This window comes from Protopterus annectens, chromosome 14.part0, assembly GCF_019279795.1.
Source record: "Protopterus annectens isolate FY-2018-M chromosome 14.part0, PAN1.0, whole genome shotgun sequence".
Taxonomy (NCBI): Eukaryota; Metazoa; Chordata; order Ceratodontiformes; family Protopteridae; genus Protopterus; species Protopterus annectens.
The window spans coordinates 387,960,122-387,979,978 of NC_056748.1; the positions used below are offsets into that span (position 1 = coordinate 387,960,122).

The following is a 19,857-nucleotide window of genomic DNA, read 5'->3' on the forward strand; positions in this document are numbered from 1 at the left end:
CAGAAAAGACATGTTGCTGCAACACCTACTATTCTATTAATTTTTTAAAATTAATTGTAATTTTTAGAAAATTGTTCTATTTGTGAGAGTTTGTCTTGGAACAATAGCCAGGTCATCTTGTGCCCTGCACAGTTGTCATGGACTGGTATCTCCCCTTCAACTAAAAGATGAGGACCTAAAAAAATGATTTTTTATGCTACAGTTGTAGCAAGCTATTTATTACAAGTGTAGAAAGTAGCTTCAGACAGTTAAATTATCCCACACTAAGTACTTCAGCACTTTAAACCACGACTGCAAAAATAGTATGAACATTTCCTTCTGAAGCCGTGAGAGTGTCTACAGCATCAGGTAGCTAAAGTGGCACCTGGGACAATCTCCAGACGGGCACCTTTTCAAAATGAGGATGATGAGAAAAAAAAACATACAGGAAAGAAACTAGTGTCAAGATTTAAACAGCCTTAAAACAACAATAAAAAGCAGGAAAACTGAAAGCAGCTCTTCTTGTTCTTCATTGATGTACTATCACACCCCACTGTTCATTCATTTAAACAACTGTACAGCCATGACTGTTTAAGTAAATAATTAAAATGACCATGATGAATTGCAACCAGTGTTGATGTCTGGCAGTGCATTGCTGGTACTGTGCTTTTGGATTGTCAGTCAGATTGCATCCCCTACCATCTTGCTCCCTGGACAGCTACCCCCCCCCCCATTTTATGCAAGTTTGAACCCCCGTTATTTTTTGGCTTTGTCCATGATTCATGTTGAAAGCTATGCTGTTGTGCAGTACATTGTTGAGCAAAAGACTAAAACTGGGAGATAGAAAGACTTCCAGTCCCACTGAGAACGTAACTGGTTACTTTTGCCCAGTTTTGAACAGGTACTTTGTTTTCAGTAACCTGTAGTGGTGTGTATAGGAGAACCTTGCTACAGCAAGCTTGTTATGACTGGCTTCCTTCTTATGAACCCTATTATAAGAAGGTTATATTTCTCTTGATTTCAGAGGAGCAGAATCAGTGCTTTGCATATATTATAAGTATATTCCACTTTTCATGGAGTCTCTCGATCTAATGTAACTGTAAATCCGCAAGTATGAACATATGCTTGTAAAATATGGTAGGACAAGAGTGCACAAGATTAACTCAACTCTTAATCCAAGACTCAGGAGTCTCGTCCTCTGAGCCACCTAAGAAAAAGGCTTGCTAGAGGAAGCATCTAGACTCACCATATGTCTGACATATATCATATGTCAAGTATATGTGACTGGACCTCTGTTTACTATATTGCCACTGCAATTTGGCAAAGCTGCTAACATTGCACATAGATTCACATTAAGAATGTACATGTATAGATCAGCATGAGAGCAGTATTAACATATGACAAGAAGTAGCATTCAATTTGAAGTCATATGGTACTATGGAGAAAGCTTGCATAAATGCAGACAATTAACAATTCAAGCTTTTTCTGTAATATTTTGACATGAGTATAAAAAAACATTGTATAGCTGTTTTAGAGAAGTACCATAGTTAAACCTTTCTTTTATTTTTTTTTACTTTTTTAGTAGTCAAGTCTTTCTTGATGTTACTAAGTGAAGTAGGTAACCTCTTTATCTATGCCGCCAAAGTGATTAAAGAATACGGTAACACCTTGCAGGAGTACCTATAAAATTAGGATCATTAGCCGTGCATTATATCTTATATAGTATGCCGGACTTGTTCCCCCCTGAGATCTCCCAGTTTAATTTTTTTTACTGCACTTCCTTGTGAGAAGCCTTAAGTATACTGCTTTGCTTATGTAACTGCTAATTAGCAAGACATTAACTCTATTTTTCTTATTTTCTATTTGAAGAAAGTTTCACAGCAATCATCTTCACTTAATCAATTAATGAAAGTAGCATACATTATGAAGTAACACATCTTTTATCTTCTGTCTTAAATCAGATAAAATACTTCCCTCATAATAGACAACTTTTTCAAGTGCAAACAACCCATTCTGGTGTACCAGAAAACATAAGCTACTAATTTTTTCCAGATATAGCAACCTAATGTGATGTACCGTAAACAGCTGTAAGCAGGTGATGGTACTGCAGTTATGATCGACTGCACAATATAAATCCGTGGATACAGCATAATGTCTTGAAATCATAACTGTTCTGTTACCGCTTGCTTCTGCGTTATACTTTATGAATAGCATTGTTGTATAATATTTTCAACAAATGACATGTCCTGGAAAACTGAAGAATCCACATCCTAGTAGTATACTCCATGAGAAATTTGTGGGTTTTGTAGTTATGACTGTTAATCTTCACAGTTTGAAGGAAGTTGCCATAGTTTTGTGATATGTATTACCGACCATTAGGAGGCAATGGTTCCACCTGCACACTCAAAAAGAGAGAGCAACATTGAGTCAATTAATGCTTCACGCTGAAGATGCTGAAGGATGTTAACGGCTATTAGTATGGATTGGACTTCTACTAACACGTGTCCAGTGCTGATGTGCTTTGTATACCCTGGACTGATGTTGCCATTAACAGACATTAAATAGATTCTTTTGAATGAATAAAATTGAAGTTGGTTATGATTTATGCAGTGATGCCTTTACATTAGTGTTTATAGTGAATTTTTGCATTTATTTTCATAACATTGGAGGCTTGTGTAATTCAAACCAAATCAAGCTCTTATTCTCAGAAGAAATCTTGACCTAGTTTACATTTGATGTGTGTAATGTTGTTCTTTTAACTGATGTAAAGTAGTGCCCTATTATTTAAATCTTGTGATATAAAAAGCCATGGTGTTCACTGTAGGAACAACTTGCAGAAGAAAGCTACCATTGTTGTGTATTGCCAAGTCTGTAAACTGAGAACATATGCAGAAGTAATCATGTACTGGCTAGGGCTGGAGGGTGGGTGTTGATCAAATCTGAGGTTTGGAACTATGTGCTGGGTTCATACATACATATTAAATGTAGTCTACTGTCTGATTTGAGGCAAAGGAGGAGAATTTGGTCACACAGTATTTTCATTGGTTCAGACTAACAGAAAATCTGTCATACTTTCAAAAAAAATAGTAATAATTCTGGGGTTTCAATTTTCATGTGGAATTGGGAAGGAAATTGGTCCAGTGATTACGTTTTGGCCATTTCATTCTCTCTCTCTCTCTGCACTTCCTCTGTCTCCTGCTATCTTTTCCTATAACTCTGGCATAAAAAAGATCACAGTCCTGCTTGTTCTGCATGCTTGGCAGACCCTCAGTGTTCCTGATGTGCCAGCTGGTCAAAGACCTTTCATAGATGACCTGGTTTACAGCTCTTATTTACAGTCATGCATGTGAATGTAGCTCATTAGTAAATCTGTAAAGTAATTATTTTAAATTCTAGTTTTAATGAGGAAGTTATTCTAGTTTCCCATTTGCTGACACAGAATGCTGTTTCTGATAGTTGGAATGGGCTGCATGCAGTATTTTCACATCGGCTCATAAGCACACAGCTGCCTTGCTTGGAACATGCTGCTGCATTTCCTTTCCTGTTGCTTACAGGCACACTGAAAAGGAGGCTCTAGAATTTTATAGATTTTGGCATACTTTATATTGCAGTAACAGTGTATTTTGACAGACAATAAGTCTAATTAAGTTAGGATTACTTAAGATTATATACATGTTTTTCTAACTGTGCTGCATTGCCAGTTTTATCCTAGAGCTGGATTCCCAGCCTGATGCCAGATCATTATCATATTGCTGAGTCAGTAGCTTACTGACCATCCTTGCAGCTCAGAGTGGTACACTTGAACTGGCCACTTAATTACTTTGAAGGTTCCATACAGACCATTCCTTCTGAAGTAATGATCTTCATGCAGCTGAGTTTAACAAAATGGCAAAAGCCTCTTCTGTGCCGTCATACTCAGTAATTTGGCCCTAGACGTTCCAAGGCAGCTGGCCCAGTCATATAGCCTACATGCAAGGGATGGTTGTAGCCAAGCAAAGACTAAGAAAGTAGATCTTAGTTTAGGCAATGGAGGTTGATGAGCATAAACCGATGTATCATCAGTGAACTCTTCTGAGAGTAATTGAAATCCACAATGACACACTTACAGTGCAGAGCACCCCCGTATATAGGGTATCATTGTAGGTAAGCTGTCCAATGTACAGATCTGTTTTTTTTTTTTTGCTAGGTGTGAAGACAACAAGCCCAAAATGTCATTTTCTGCCCTGTACAGCTACAGCTGACATAATCTGTAATAAGTATTATTGTTAAAGGTTTTTTTAATAAAACAGCCACATTCTGAGATCACGCTAGAGCTGCAGTCCAAGCATGATGTCATTTCAGTATGTCTCAGCCAGGGGAAACATTCACTGAGTGAATTGTCTTCTTCACTGATCCACTGAACTAAGTAATTTTACTGAGGACAGCATGCAGAGGCCTCTTTCAGTTTCACTTTATATGCGTAAAGTACAGTGTAACAGCCCAGCAAAAGTCTTTTCTGAACTATGGCATTAATTTTCTAAATCCATCCCTGGTGTTGTACACTTGCATTAATATAAACTTGGGAATTGTTCAGAGGAGCATGAACAGTTCAGGGTGCCATCGTCATCAAATGGCTGCAACAGAAACAACACATAAAAAACTTTTGCCTCGTCAGATGATACGCTGAAGTAATCCCCCACACACACAAACATACACATTAATAAGGTCCTTGTCTCATTCCATCAAGTTAATTGTTGAAAGGAGCTGTTGGTGGACACAAACATGTGGGTATGATTTGATCTGGTGGTTTCATTTGTGGCTTTCATATTTGTAGCTTTTTCAGATAATGTCTCTGCTGTCTGTTGTTGGAATTGTCTGACAGTACTATAATGAAAAATGAAAGTCTAGCCTAAACAAGACTAATTCATTGTGCAAACAAACTGAAGAGAGTACTTCTGAGCTGTGCTTTTAAATTGAATGAGCTTAACACCGTGGACAGCTTAGCCTATTCTAATGTATATTTTTTTAAAATTGTTCATTTGCAGACCATCACATGTGCCAGACTACCATGTAGCTAAGAAGGATTCTGAAAAAATGACAGGAGAGCAGACTGGGCTGGACAATGAGCGACATATTTATAAATGTGTCTTGGAAGGGGGTGATATTCCCTTCCAAGGGTTATCTGGCCTTAGCAAGCGGACATCTAGCTCGTCATCCTCTAAAGGTAGGTTGAAATGGACTAAACATGCTTACTGCAGATATAGTTATGTGAATTCCAGCATTTGTACATTTTTTGCCTTGTGTTATTCTTTTAAGTTGGAGTGCAGTGTTGTACAAAAATGCATGTTGTGTGGTAGTATATATTTAGTCTGTTTTTTTTTTTTTCACAAGGTCTGTGATCAAAAATGCTGAGAATTTGCTTACAAAATGTCTGCACAGAGCACTTCTACTGTACAATTTGGAGTTTATACATCCCTCTGGCATTGCATATCTAGCTGCAGTTCTTTTTGTTTTGTGAGTCTTATCACTTTATTTAAGACTGTCAGTCCACAAATGTCTCAAACAGCTGAGTCTTGGACAAGTGGAAATCCAGCTGTGACCCCTTGTCTGTTGAAATACCCCATCCCATTTTGAGCTTCATTTTATCTGCAGCTCATGGACACTGATTTGTCATGTTTGTCCCTTGACCCTCATTTCTGTTTTTCACATCCTAGGCTATGTGCTGTAATCAGGCAAGTTGTGCAAGCTTGTATGGCACAGAGGAGCCAAATCCTTCCAGTGATCAGAGTGATTGGGGTACCTGGTATATGTCTGTCATGTCCAGAAGGTGCAGCTGTGATGCCTTGCAACTATGTGGAACGTATTATGTTTAACCTTTTGAGTCAGCAAAAGGCTCTTCTTGGGAACATATGTTGGTGGTTGTGTTTCCACCCGAGTGTAATCATCTGCTGTTATTGAGACCCCTTTAGCTAACAGAAAAGACTTTTTGTATTTTTTGTCACTCTTGGTACCTGGGATTTTTGTTACTCGGAGATCAATTTATGCCTTTTACTGATGGTGATAATGAATCTGTTAAAATGTAACCGATGTAGAAGATATATTGCCCTCTTTCAGAAATGGTTTTGTTTTTTATTCTGATATTCTGGAATGGGGCACTGGTGACAACATATCCCATGTGACTCCCTTGACCCATGCTGGACAGCTGAGCAGGCTCACCAGAAAGCTAAATGGTACAAGTGGGACCACATACCTGTCTTGAGATGGAGATAGCGCACTGCTGGTTACATGACATCTTACACAGGCTGTATGGGCATAACAATGATCACTGCATTCAGGAAGGCAGGAAAGTAATGATGGAGTACCTACAGTATCTTTCTGTCACATGTTTTGGTCACTGTACAGATACTGCCATCAAAAATGCCATAATAAGCTTGCAGAACTCCCCCTGGTTGGAGCATAAGGCTAATCCTGCTGGCTCCCTCATAGCACCTATACACCCACCCAAGTATAGGGAAAATGAATAAGTGTATTACAATTATAGGCAGTTGGATAAAGGGGGTACTGTTACCCACTAAACAGTTCACTGTTAAAAATAAAAGAGGCACAGTATCAGAAAAAATAACTAAAACAGCAGTGCACTGCTCACATGCATGTGTACGGATTAAAATATTGAACTTTTTTCCCTGTCTAGGGCCCAGATTTGCACAGTCCAACTGGAGAATCTTGTTGTTATATGGCATTTGTGGGGAAACTAAAATTAGTTTCCTCTAAGTCAACAACCTTAGCTAAATTTCACTATGTTTTCTTTTGTATTTTTAGTATCTGCTTTTGCCCTGCTTTATAATTACAGGCTGAGTAATGTCAGGTGACTAGATAATAATGAAACAGGGATCTGACATTTTGCAATTTGGTGTCCTTAGATTTAATCTAGGTTACCTTTCTATTTTGCAAGCTCTTCTGCTACATTTATTAAAAAAAATCATTGCTTGATTTATAATGGACAGCAGTATCTGTTAGTCGTAAATATTCCAACAATAAGTAGTTGTTCTACACGTGCATTTTCCTTCATTCCTGACAAGTGACAAGACCTTAAAAATGTTAAACTACATCTGTGCTGGCACTGTAGAGTGACTATGGCACACAGCAGCTCTTCTTCCACACTGGCAACCCTTGTGCAGGATGAAAAACAGGTCAACTGGTCTCTTTGATTATGGCCTTGATCAAAGCTAAGGGTCCTCTTAAGGGATTTTTCTGCCAACTCATTGTGATTTTCCATTTTGGTGCTCTTTGTCTTTATCTTACAGATGCCTAATAGAAGATGGGGGAGGGTATGGATGGAAAGTTGTAGGCAAGGAAGCAGTTCCAGGATATGCTTGTACCACTTTCCCTTCCATTAGCCGTATGTAAATACTGCATATGAGGAAGGGAACTGAAGAAAACTAGGGAGAAGATAGGAAGGCACAGAGGATATACATGGCAGATACCCTATCTATAGCTTGCTACTTCACCAGAAAGCTTTAACTGTTTACAATGCATTGAATCATCAGGTGAGAGCACCACCCAATCTTGAGGTTCCCATTCCCCCAAAACGGAAACCTAAGAAGGAATGCCAGTGATATATAAATTCAGTCAAATGCTGGATGATTGAATAGAAAATTTATCCCAAGACGGACTGCCCCATGTACTACTAATTGACAGAGGTTCATAGGTTCATAGATTAGTACTAGGCTAATTGCCCTTGTGGGCCATTTTAATCCTAGCCAATTACCCCATATGAGAATCAAACCCTGCATCTTGTGTCTCTAAGGTAAACACCTTAACCATTATGCCAACCTCCCACAAATTACATTGCCCAGACTTACCAATCATTTATGTATGGATATTTGTCACAGGGCTGTTCTATATCATTAAACCATAGCATCATAGATTAGTACTAGGCTAACTGCCCTTGTGGGCCATTTTAATCGTAGCCAATTACCCCATGTGAGAATCAAACCCTACATCTTGTGTCTGTAAGGTAAACACCTTAACCAATATGCCAACCTCCCACAAATTACATTGCCCAGACTTACCACTCATTTATGTATGGATATTTGTCACGAGGATGTTCTATATCATTAAACCATAGGATCATAGATTAGTACTAGGCTAACTGCCCTTGTGGGCCATTTTAAGCCCAGCCAATCACCCCATTAAGAATTGAACCTTGCACCTTGTGTCTGTAAGGTAAACATCTTAACCATTATACTGACCTCCCATGTATTCAAACCCTGCACATGAGGCCGTAACTCTACCCATTTAGCTACAAGGATAGAGGCAGTTCCAAAATGTTTTATCCCCTGCACATATCCCCCTCTAACTAGCTTATGGTATGATCACAGTTATTCTCATTAGGGGTAATAAATAATTATTGGTCATTAGATGGGTAAGGCCAATCTCTAACCAAATGGAATAGGGTAATTTGAGCACAAAAAGGGAAATTTGCTAGGCTTAAAGTGACCTGCAAGAGCAGCTATCCTAGTACTTACCTATAACCCAGTGAAGTAGCAAGAAGCATGTGCTGCTGTTTCCATAGCATATAACATCTGCTTCAGAGTCATGACAAAACAAAGTAAATATTTTGGTGTAACATTATCCTGCTAACCATTCAAAATACATAGCAACACCATCCTGACCATATATTATATTTGCCTGATAGCAGAGGAAGGCAATAAGCCCACCTAGTCTGCCCTTTAAGACTGCAACTTCTCTCCATCTGCACCTACCACCTTACCCTTTGCCAGCCTGTCATATATCCTGTCGAGTACCTTTCCAGCACTCTGGTAGTCCAGTCCATGGGTTCCCAACCCATTCTCTAAAAACTGCTTTCAGAAATCCAGGGAGTAGTTATACCCTAAATATTACAGAAGATGCACACATCCTCCAATTGTTTCTGTTCAGAATGCCCCTTTACAACTCCCTGACATAATACATTCCACCTATGTCTTATTGTCTGTGTCTCTTTGGGTTGATTAGTGAAAAGTTTTAGTTCTTCTGGTCTCATTATATCCTTTCCCTTCCACTGCATACACATTTCTTGTGGTGTTCCTCTGGATTCCTTCCAGCAACTTGATGTTCATAGGTTAGTAGTAGGCTAACTGCCCTTGTGGGCTATTTTAAGCCTAGCCAGTTATCCCATTTATGAATCAAACCCTGTACCTTGTGTTTCTAAGGTAAACACCTTAACCATCATGCCAACCTCTCACCCAAAACAAATGCTAGGCTATTAGTCTTTAGAATGTTACAAGCCTAACCGATAACCAGAGGTCATAATCAAACCATGTACCTTGTAAATGTGAGGTTAACACCTTAATCATTATGCCAACCCTCCCTGTCTTTGTCTCTGTTTCTCTCGATCACTCACTTTCCCGGTATAGTCTTCAGAACACCTGACCAAGTCCCAGTAGAGTGTGGGAGCATTACCTGTCTGCTTCTAGTGTTTGTTCAGACTATCTAGAAACCTATGAAAGATGTCACTGGAAGTTTTTTCTCAGTCCTTACTGTCAGTGTTTATAATTTGGATTATTAATTTAAAGCTAAGTGTAAAACTATTTTACAGAAATGAGAGGAAATTAAAATGCATATATGAGCTAAACACATAAAGCAAATGCACTAATGACATTTTGCTTGGCAAACAAATACTGCTGTCTTAAGGATTGCTTTTTAGATTACATTTTGATGCAATCTAATTAGCAAGGAATGTTAAGGTTTGCATTTGTTGACCATTATGTAACACTTTGTTTAAAAGCTGTACTGTGGAACTTGTCTATTAAGTATTTATTTGAAGCTATACATTTTCTCTTTAGCAATTTGATGTTAATAATTATGTTTATCTATAGTAACTGTGACTGCCAGAAACGTTTTTGCACATCAATGCTGTGTCCTTGATAGGCAAGTTTCACTTAAATGTAATACTGTCTGTTCCTCTGTTACATTGTGCAAAAGTGCAAAAATGCTATTAACCTAATAGGCTTTGTTTGTTCTGTTCTGCATGCTGACAAATACCAGTGGATCGTAAAGGTGGGAATGCACATATCATTTCACCTACTGCACTTTATTGTAGAACATTTAATTCTAATAATGTAATAGGTAATTCGCAGAAACATAAGAAGCCACTATCTGCTGCAAAAGCTTGCATCTCAGAGATCCTGCCCTCCAAATTCAAACCCAAACTAGTATCTCCAAATACTGCTAAAGCAGACAAAGAGGACAAAGTTGCTCCTCAGCCTAAAGCACAGAGTTGTGAAAACCTTCACGAGCCAGCATCCTCCCCTGCTAGTAAAAGGGTGCATGGGCTAGAAGTAGGGGAAACCACAGAGTGTTTTATAGTGAACAGGACCAATGATCGTGTTCCAAGATCAGGCAGTGCAGTCAGCCTGCAGGAGTGTGGCATGCATTCTCACAAATGTTCTCTTCCAGTGGGAAAGAGTTGGACTGAATTTGCAGCACTTTACAAAAATATGCACAGTATTAATCGGGGTGGCTTGCATAGCAACATAATCTCCTACAGTGTGAGAGACATTGCCTCACAGTTTGAACAAGAGATCCAAGACCAAAGTGAGCCAAGTTCTAGTCTGGATGAACCAGACCAAATACCAAAGCATGCAGTGTCATCAAAGGTAACAGCGTTTGAACAAATTATCCAAAGGTCCAGGTCTTTGCCAACACTGGATGTTTCTTGTAGGGGCTCAAACAGCAAAAGTTCAACACCTTCGCCACTCAGACACAGACCATTTTTGAACTGTGCAGTTTCGGCTGAATCTTTGTTAGAATCAACAAAAAAAGAGAATGAAGAAGTACGGAGTGTTCAGTCTGCAGTCCCCAGTGTGTCTGCCTCTGAAAGTGAGGCTGAAGATTTGGCATCAGAACAAAGTGACTTTGCACAAATAGACACTGCATCTGCTTCTACAGACATTGAGACTGACCGCCTTTCTATTGCCTCAACCGAGAGTTCAAGCAGCAGCATCAAACAGTCCCCAAAGCCCCAGATCAGTAAATGCAAAGGAGCTTGCCCTGCTTCCTATACCAGATTCACGACAATTCGAAGGCACGAGCAACAACTGGCCAAAGCAGTTGCTTCTAGGCTAGAGAGTCAAGGCTACAGGAATATACTACAAAAAAATATGTATTTAATGGGCCCTCTACCATTTCGATTGAAAAAGGCTCTCCACAATGATGCAAAAAGGAACTTATCTGGTTTTTCATTAGTACAGATGCAAATGGCAAATGCTCAGTTCAGTGCAGCATCTCAGGAGGAAGGTCCTCTTGAAAAAAATGTGGTGAACCAGTTTCTGTCTGAGGAAAAGCCCTTTATCCCTAAGCGTCTATCTTCCATTGATATTTTAGAACGATTTCAGTTATCCAGCTCAGAGTCTGATCCAGGCAATTCTATTTTACAACCTGATTTCTCTGACACAGTTGACAGTGGAAATGTGTTACATGCTACACATAATTGCCTGGACTCAAACAACAACCAGTCCACTGAACATGGAACTTGTATCTCAGGTGGATTTTCCTGTACTTTTACTAGTGTCACTTCATCCCTGTGGCCAACCATTTACCTGTCCTCACACCTGTGCTTTTGTGTGCCTTTTTCTGAGTGGCATTTCCATTCCCATTCTAGTCTGTCTGATATTCCTCTGCTGTTTAATCTATATTTGACTATTTTTCTCTGTCAATGATTTTGCTGCCTTTATATGAATAAATACCCTGAATGATGGGTTAGAGGATATTTACATAGATAATGCATGTTGCACTGTGAACATTGTTTCATATGATTTATTTCTTTAAAATTCTTGAGAATCAAAATGGTTGGATGTTGTGTTTAGAGATTAAGCAAGGTCCAAATAGAAGGTACTGTATACATTTCAAAAGAATGCTCTCTGTGAAACAAAATGTTTGTTCTCTACCACTCTAATAATGACATTTGAAAGAGGCAAGGAATATGCAGAAATTGGTAGAAAGGCCACTGTAAACTAAAGGTTCTGCTTACCTTACTCATAGAAGTATTGTTTAGGTCATTTTGTAGGCTTGTGGCAGTTTTCAGACAGAAATTTAGGGGGATGAGGTGCTGTATCTGAGATTTGAACCTGGTAAGAGTATTATTGTGAAACACCCTTAACAAGAAATTTGTGCCCCTAAAAAACATGTAGTCAGGTTAAAATAAAAATCCCTGTGTATTCCTTCATTACTGAAAGTCTGATTATAAGCTGATATTCAAGTTGCAAAAAAATACATATGTGAAATAAATAAGCTAAGGATATGTATATTCTGACACTATAATTCTGTTACATTTTGTTTTTAATCTAGAAACATAGAATCTGAAAGCAGGTAAATACTGTTCACACCATTCGGTCATCCTATGTTCTGTCTTCACTAGAATCCAAAGAACCTTTATCTTATACAGTACTCGTGTCACAAGGTTTTTCTTTGTGGTTCCTGGACAGTTTAGCAAATGACATGGAGTCAAAAGTTGTGCAGAATTTTGAAAATATATTTAACACTGCTTTAGGACAGCTTATCAAACCGTATTTTTTGGGAGGGAGTTTTGCAGTCATAGAGTTAATTATAAGACATCTGACATCGCAAAGGGCTTTGCTTTTGCACCCCTGGACATCTTGTAGTCATCTCTGATGTTGCTGATTAATAGAACAAAGGCAGTGTCAATACTACTATGTCCTTTATTGTCAATTGCGCAGTTTATCAACTGCAAACTTGATCAGTAAATTTTTTGTACTCATGACCCATGGATTCTTGAATTTGTCTACTTTATTAGAATACACTATCACTTTTTCCTTTGCTTGGAGTGTGTTCCAGAGAAATACATTGTCACATAATCCTTAACTATATGTCACTCCTCTTGCTATATCCCTTACTCCTAAATGTTTAAGGTTGTGAAAGAGGCAGACATTTTGTGCCTGCACCCTGTCTGGGTCTTCCATACATTAGATAACTTATTTTATTCTTTCCTCTTTCTGTCTGTCTCTTCCTCTGTTTTCTGTCTCATATTAATGTGGCTAGATGGATAGATATGTGTTAAATCAAGTTCTGCTTTGAATTCATTACTACTCTTAGAGCTGATTTATACATTCTTCAGAGCAGATTGAATATGTATTTGTTATTTTTTCAGTTTCAGCACATCTCCATGTTTGTTTCTGCCCTCTTAGTCTCTTTTCATGGAGTCACCAAGCCTCATCATGCTGCCACTTTTGTATGCTCCCTGTTTTAATCTCACAATGAGAGGTCAGTATATCTAGATAGTGGCATTTAGCTATATTATGTATCCTGAGAGATGAAGTGGATGAAGAGACAACTCATTGCATGGAGCCAATTGGCTGCCTTATAGCTGGCTGGGTAGACTTTAGTTCCTTCAAGGAAGTGGGAGTCCTTCTTCAGAAGTTAAACTTGACTTTTTTGTTAAAGCCTGTTGAAGAAATCCCGTTATTCTAGATGCTCAGTTAGCCATATTGTAAAAAAAAAAAAACTGGTCCAGTAAAAGATGTCACATACTCTGTGTTTTATTGTTTATTGATAACAGCTTATAACCCTTAGATGTACATCACCAGGAACATTTCTTTAGAAATAATTTATCTGTGTTGGAGTGGAGCTGCAGGAGATGATGGAACAATGTCAAACCTTAGCAAGATATTTTAAACAGTCAGACATATGCTAGCAATTGAGATTACAGTCTCCAGCTGTGGCCCCCAGAGAGCACCCAACCATTTAAAAAAAAATTACACTTTTCTTAGTTAAATTGCATTGCTTGAACTAAATGGTCACTGCAACTAACTTTGTGTAATTGAGTCATTCCAGGCTTTGTCTGTAAGCAGTCAATATAAATTTGATAATGTTACCTGCTTCAAACTGTAAGTACATTTTTGTTATTCTTTTGATAGTAAATGGTGACCTCTGAGAAAATAACCCATAAGTACTCTTGTGACTGTCTATTCCTCCCAAATATAAACACTATTCGGTGAACTACTTCTCTTGTAGCCTTTAATAAGCACATGTTAAATATATTTCCTCCAGAAATTCTTCTACCTGTCATTTAGATGTTTCTAAAAAGCCAGAAAACCCTTCTTCTAAAGAGTATGGCAAATATGGTGGTAGTGGATGGCTCCTGAAAAATATAAAGTTAAAAAATAAAAAAAAAACGAAGGCACCACTTGACTCTTCTAAGGTTCAGACCACAGTAGGTCACGGGTCTAGTTATCCAAGCGGTACCACAGTATCACTGGACAGCATTTAGGTTTGTCTGCCTTCTCCTTGAGGTGAAGTCCACTCAAGTATCCCTGCTTTCCCAACTGCCATTATTTTGGCACGAGATACAAAGGGGTGCATCAAAGTTTTAGGGAAGCCTGCTTTGGCTAAACTTATATTTGAAAATGATCAAGCTAAACAAACGTTTTTAGGCATGAGGAAAATTCCTTACTACATATGACAAGTTAGGCCTTGAGTCTACAATTGTTTTGATGCCAGAGACCACCAATGTTTCTTTCACTCCCTTCAAGACAGCATGTTGTAGTGGAGGCAAAAAAGACTCAGAATTCAGCAAAGCAGAAAGTGCTTTAGTCATACAAGATTGTGGGAAGTCAAGCAGTTTAACATATATTTTCTTTGAAGAAGAGCACTATGAAAACAGAATTGTTGACAGGCTATGACTGAATACCCAGCAGAGAAAATAAAGTGTTTTTGCAGTTTATGCTGACTATACATACTTTGTCATTCTTATGTTCTTGACTATTCTAAACAATAAGTTTTCATTCATGCACAACTAAGCACATTGTTAGCAAAGAATGCTATGTTATGGAGAAGAAGCAAAGCTTCTTTCACTCACGTCCTGGACACTCCATCTTAATTAAAGGTGGATTGTACTCTGACTCTGTGTTGTACATTTTTACCATGACATATGCTATTACAGTTACGACATCCAGAGGCTGGATGTTGGTTGAGCAGATGCATGAACAAGGATCTACCTTTCTTGTAAGGGAATGGATGTTCAGTTTCTATATGTTGGAGGTATGGACTACCAAGAGTTGTATGCCAGTCCCACAGATAACAGAACTCAAATAAATCTACCATAGGGAAAGTTTCTGAGGAAAAAGTAGAAGAGGAAACCTATTTCTCCTTCATCAACTTTTAATGGTGAAGAGGGGAATTATGAACTAGCCTACTGAGATTAGATGTTTCTCCGTTTGGTTATATTACCAATAATGATCACAATATTTTTTTTTCTTTTTGAGATGTCTTCATTGGATTTTTTTGTAACACTTTGAATTTAATGAAATAACATTTAAGTATTCAGCAAAAAATAAATAAATGATCTCTCCTAAATACGGATGTGGCTTGAACCTGGATTGCCCATGGTCTTTAGTCATTTATATCACCATTGATTGACTTGATGTTATATTTTTTTTTGAAGTTGGTCAAGAAATTGACATTGATTCACCTGCTCTGAAAATAACATATTCTAGGGAGTTTACCTCAGAAGACTGAAAAATCAAAAAACGGAATCCCAAAAGACTGAAAATTCAAAATACTGAACACATTTTTAATGCAGGGGGCAAGCCCCCCTGCACCACTTATGTGGGGGCTGCACCCCCCACACCCCCTGCTAACTATACATATATATATATATATATATATATATATATATATATATATATATATATATATATACCAACTCCAAGGTCGCACAACAGTGGAGAAGGGGCAAATTGCATCATTCAGTATTTTGAATTTTCAGTCTTTTGGGATTCAGTCTTCTGAAGTAGACCCATTATAGAGTATTGGAGGATAACAGCTATTTATACAAGGATGTAGTGCCTGATCCTGCCAGTTCAGAACTTGAATGTAAGAATGAGCTGTGAATCACCCCAAAATAAGAATTTGTCTTCACATAAAGAGAACAAAAGTGCTGGACAGATTTGAGGAGAATGCCTACACTGTGTCCTCTCTGGTTCTCAGGGCTATTTTACCAGACCTGTATAGCACAATGCCATTCTGATATTCCAAAGATGATCTTGATAAAGAAATTTCAGATGTATCCTTCAGAGACAATACAAACAGATGACTTGTTTAGGACACCCTCTCAGAATGTTCCGCAGAATTAGAAGAATAAAACTGTGAAAACTATTAAACATACTTTTTAACTATTAAACAGGCTTTCCTTTCTTAAATTACAAAATGGAACAGAAATTGTCTAAGTAAAAATGTCTGTTTTACAGAGTACATTTAAAAGAACCATCATTTATAAAGTGATATATCATCATTTGTGTCCTGACATTCCCCATGCAGTGCAAAAAAGGAGACAGAGGTTTGCTTTCTCATGTTTCAGTGGGAGACGGTGGCTTCAGACCACTGTGTCAAGGAGATGCTCCATAAATTTCTTCAGTAATCTTGTCCAAGGTTGTGCATTCATTATGCACTCAGATGTTGGTTTGTCCAGGCAAGTTCTTCAGAGTCTCCTGAATTTTCACCCCATAAAACTGGCTACCTAAGTTGAAAAAACTCTTTTTCCAGGCTCCAGAGAAAGAGAAACAATGGAGTCCTACCCTACACCTGTCAGGTATGAATATGTATATGAAAACTGAAAAGTTTATGATGTTAACCTTGGAATCCCTCTTGCCTCTCCTTAAAAGAAGATGTCTGTTTGATTACTCTGGATATTCAAGATTCATTGCTGTATTGAAATTCCAGATATTTCTAAGCTTAAGGGTACGCAGCTCCCACTTGCAATTTACTGCTTTGTCTTTTGGTCTTTCTCCGTCTTCACAAAATGTCTAACCCCGTTGGTTGCCCACCTTGAATGTAAAGGGTATTCATATATGTTCAACAATCACACTACCTTTCTGGCATATGGGTGATACTGCCCTGCTATCTTATCTCTGCATGCACACAAGTCTCTAAACAACAGGCACTGTTATGACTTCGTCATAGTCTGTGTTGGTGTGAACAACTTGAGACATGTACCTCACTGGACTATATGAAGAGAGACATGACTGAGCTCTCTGATTATGTGTCTCAGGCAGATATGTCCCTAGCCTTAAGCAGCATTTTTACTTTCGCCTAGGATGATATCTCAATACAAACAAAAAATGATTGACTTCAACAATTGGCTTACTTTCTGGAATCATTCAAAGGGGATCTAGTATCTGTCAGCCTGGGATGACATGGTCGACAGACCATGATGCTTTGCCAGAGATGGTCTTTATCTGTCACCCCTGGCATTTTGGTTACTGGCTAAGGCTCTTGCTACCCCCATAGTGCCTTTTTTGGGCAATGTCACAAGAACAAAATTCCTGATGTAAAAATAACCTCTAAAAACAACCTCAAGGTTATGCTGCTTAACTCTAGGAATATAAACCAGAAACTGCACTTACTGGAAGCAGTCCTCACCTTGGAAGATGCTGACATTTGTGCAATCACTGATACTAGGTTTAATGCTGTGAAGAGCACCCCAGCTATACAAGGTTATATTTCCTTCCACATGTTCAAAACACAAACTGAAGGCATGAGTACTAAAGGAGGTGGTGTATCACTATTCATTAAAGATAAATACACCTATAGATTGGTTAAACAGCATGATTCCCTAGGATTACTTCAGGTGAAATTGACTGTAGTTAAGACCCCTCTTCAGGTCATTGCCAGTTGTAAGACCCCCTCCATGAATCAGGACATCCACTCAGTGTATGTGGATCTACTTGAGTCAGTCAAGATGCAACAAAACACCCTGGTTTTGGGTGACTTTAATTACCCATCCCTTGACTGGGTAAATTATATGTGTTCTAAATCACTTGCCCAGAGGTTCTTGGACTTTAACTCCAGTGCCATGGAACAGCTGGTTGACACACCTACAAAGGGCTCAAACATCCTGGATCTGATGCTTACCAACATGGGGGACTGCTGAACCACTCCCAGTGTGTGGCAATCCCTGGTGAAATCTGACCACAAATTAGTCTCAGTAGAAGTAACTATAATACAAGACCCCCCCCCCTTAGCAACAACTAGACTGAAAATACTTCTCCCATGCCTATTACAACCTCTTATGTGACAGCCTAAATAGCTTCGTATCCCCTTCCCCCCACTGATGGAACAGACATCTATGCTGAATTATACACCAATGCTTTGTACGATTGTATTGACTCTGCCATACCAGATAGAACCAAAGCAAGATTTTTCAGGAAAAACAAATCTGCCTGGTGAACAACTGCCATTAATAGGCTATACAATAGGAGAAAGAAATTGCTGTCTAAGATTAGGAAGGAACGGTCTCAAAACTGGAAACACTCCCTGCCTAACTAAAACAAGCAAATAAGACTCCTAGTGCAGTCCACGAAAGCCGTTTATGAATCCAAATTAGCTTCCCTAACTAAGGATAACCACAAGGCATTCTTTAGTTACATCCGTAACCTCAAAGTTAAGGGCCAGATTTGCACTGAACTCATAGTTAATGGTGCTACATACACAGAACCTGTAGATGTAGCAAACCTACTGGCTGACGGGTTCAATGAAAACTTCACTCCCCTGTCCCCACCACATACACTTACACAAACCATCCTTAATATCTGTCCCCCACCTTGTATCTCTGAGGAGCAGGTCTTAAACACCCTCCCCAAGGCCAGAAACATAGCCTGTAAGGGACTATTTTAATAGGTTCTTCCTGGAAACTTTCTTCTCCATAGAGAAAATGTGTCCAATTCCTGAAATAACAGCAGAAAAAGCTGCTAGCATTTTCACTATTTTATTTGTTTTAAAATACCTTTTATGGGATTTCCATTTAATTTGATACTGTCTTGCCAACAGTAACAATTTGAAATGTTGTGACCAGCTAGATTAAATCTAGAAACACACAGTTACTGAATGGCCAAAAAAACGGACTTGCTTATAGTCAGTCCAAGACTCCAGTTTCTCAGAATATTATTTTTTTTTTATTTTCGAAGATAGGGAGCGAATTAGCTGGTATAAGTTCAGCGAGTGTGGTATGCTTGTCCTTTCAAAAAAGAAGTTTAAAGGAGAGCAGTGTTCAAGATTTGCTCTTCTCCTGCATTTTTGATCTTTTTTTCTCGCATGTAGACATTCAGCATTTCGAGTGCCAGCGTTTCAGTAAGGAGCCATTACCATCTCCTAAAAAACAGATGGGGTTTACAAAGTCTTAGTGAAGCATAGTTATTTAAATGAACTCCATAAGAGACTTTGCTACTACAGAATGAGGATCTCAAAAGAGGTTGTGCATCTCTCCTGCAGTGAAAATGTTCTCAGCAGGTAAAGGAAGCAGAATTTTCGACTCAGGAGAAAATGGGTACCTCTGTCACACTTGGTATCAGAGCCCATTACCTATCAGATCCATGTATCACAGTTTCAGTTTGACCACTTAAAACAAATATGACCTTAGAAAAAGAACTACTGATGTGTTTTTGTAAGAGAAAATATTACCACATTGAATCAAGCAACAGGTAAAGTGGGCTATTTGGTACTGTTTGGGTATGGCACTGTAATGCCTGTTTTAGGGAAGCTGCACTGGCATCTGGTCTGTCATATGCAGGGACTATGACTTTATTTTTTTTAATGAAACACCATTCTCATAAGAAGATATTTTGTTAATTATGTCAGTGAGTAAGTGTATATGATTTGTTATAATTTAAATATGTTTATATAGGTAGAAAATTGAAATGTATTCCAAGTACAGAACACTAAATAAAGCAAACTGACGATTTTACAAAAAGTAAATTAAATGCGAGTTATGTTGAGTAAATTTTCTGGTCTAAAATGTCAATCCCATGAAGCCACATATTTTCCCATACTAGACAGTCCAAATTTAGTTAATAGTATCTTTTGCAGAATAGATGCAGTGGTTATAAG

At 38.4% G+C, this 19,857-nt stretch overlaps 1 protein-coding gene across 32 annotated transcripts in view; it reads left to right on the forward strand.

The window, feature by feature from the left end:
- The window catches only part of SORBS1 (sorbin and SH3 domain containing 1), a 4,096,285-nt gene that overhangs the window by 3,866,861 nt on the left and 209,567 nt on the right, over positions 1–19,857 (forward strand). For 22 of the 32 annotated variants that reach the window (XM_044056121.1, XM_044056122.1, XM_044056123.1 and 19 more), the window contains 2 exons: positions 5,004–5,182; positions 10,006–11,502. In XM_044056121.1, coding sequence (XP_043912056.1) covers positions 5,004–5,182; positions 10,006–11,502 — 1,676 coding nt within the window. The remainder of the gene's footprint in view (positions 1–5,003; positions 5,183–10,005; positions 11,503–19,857) is intronic. The other 10 variants (XM_044056141.1, XM_044056136.1, XM_044056145.1 and 7 more) reach the window with 1 other exon arrangement.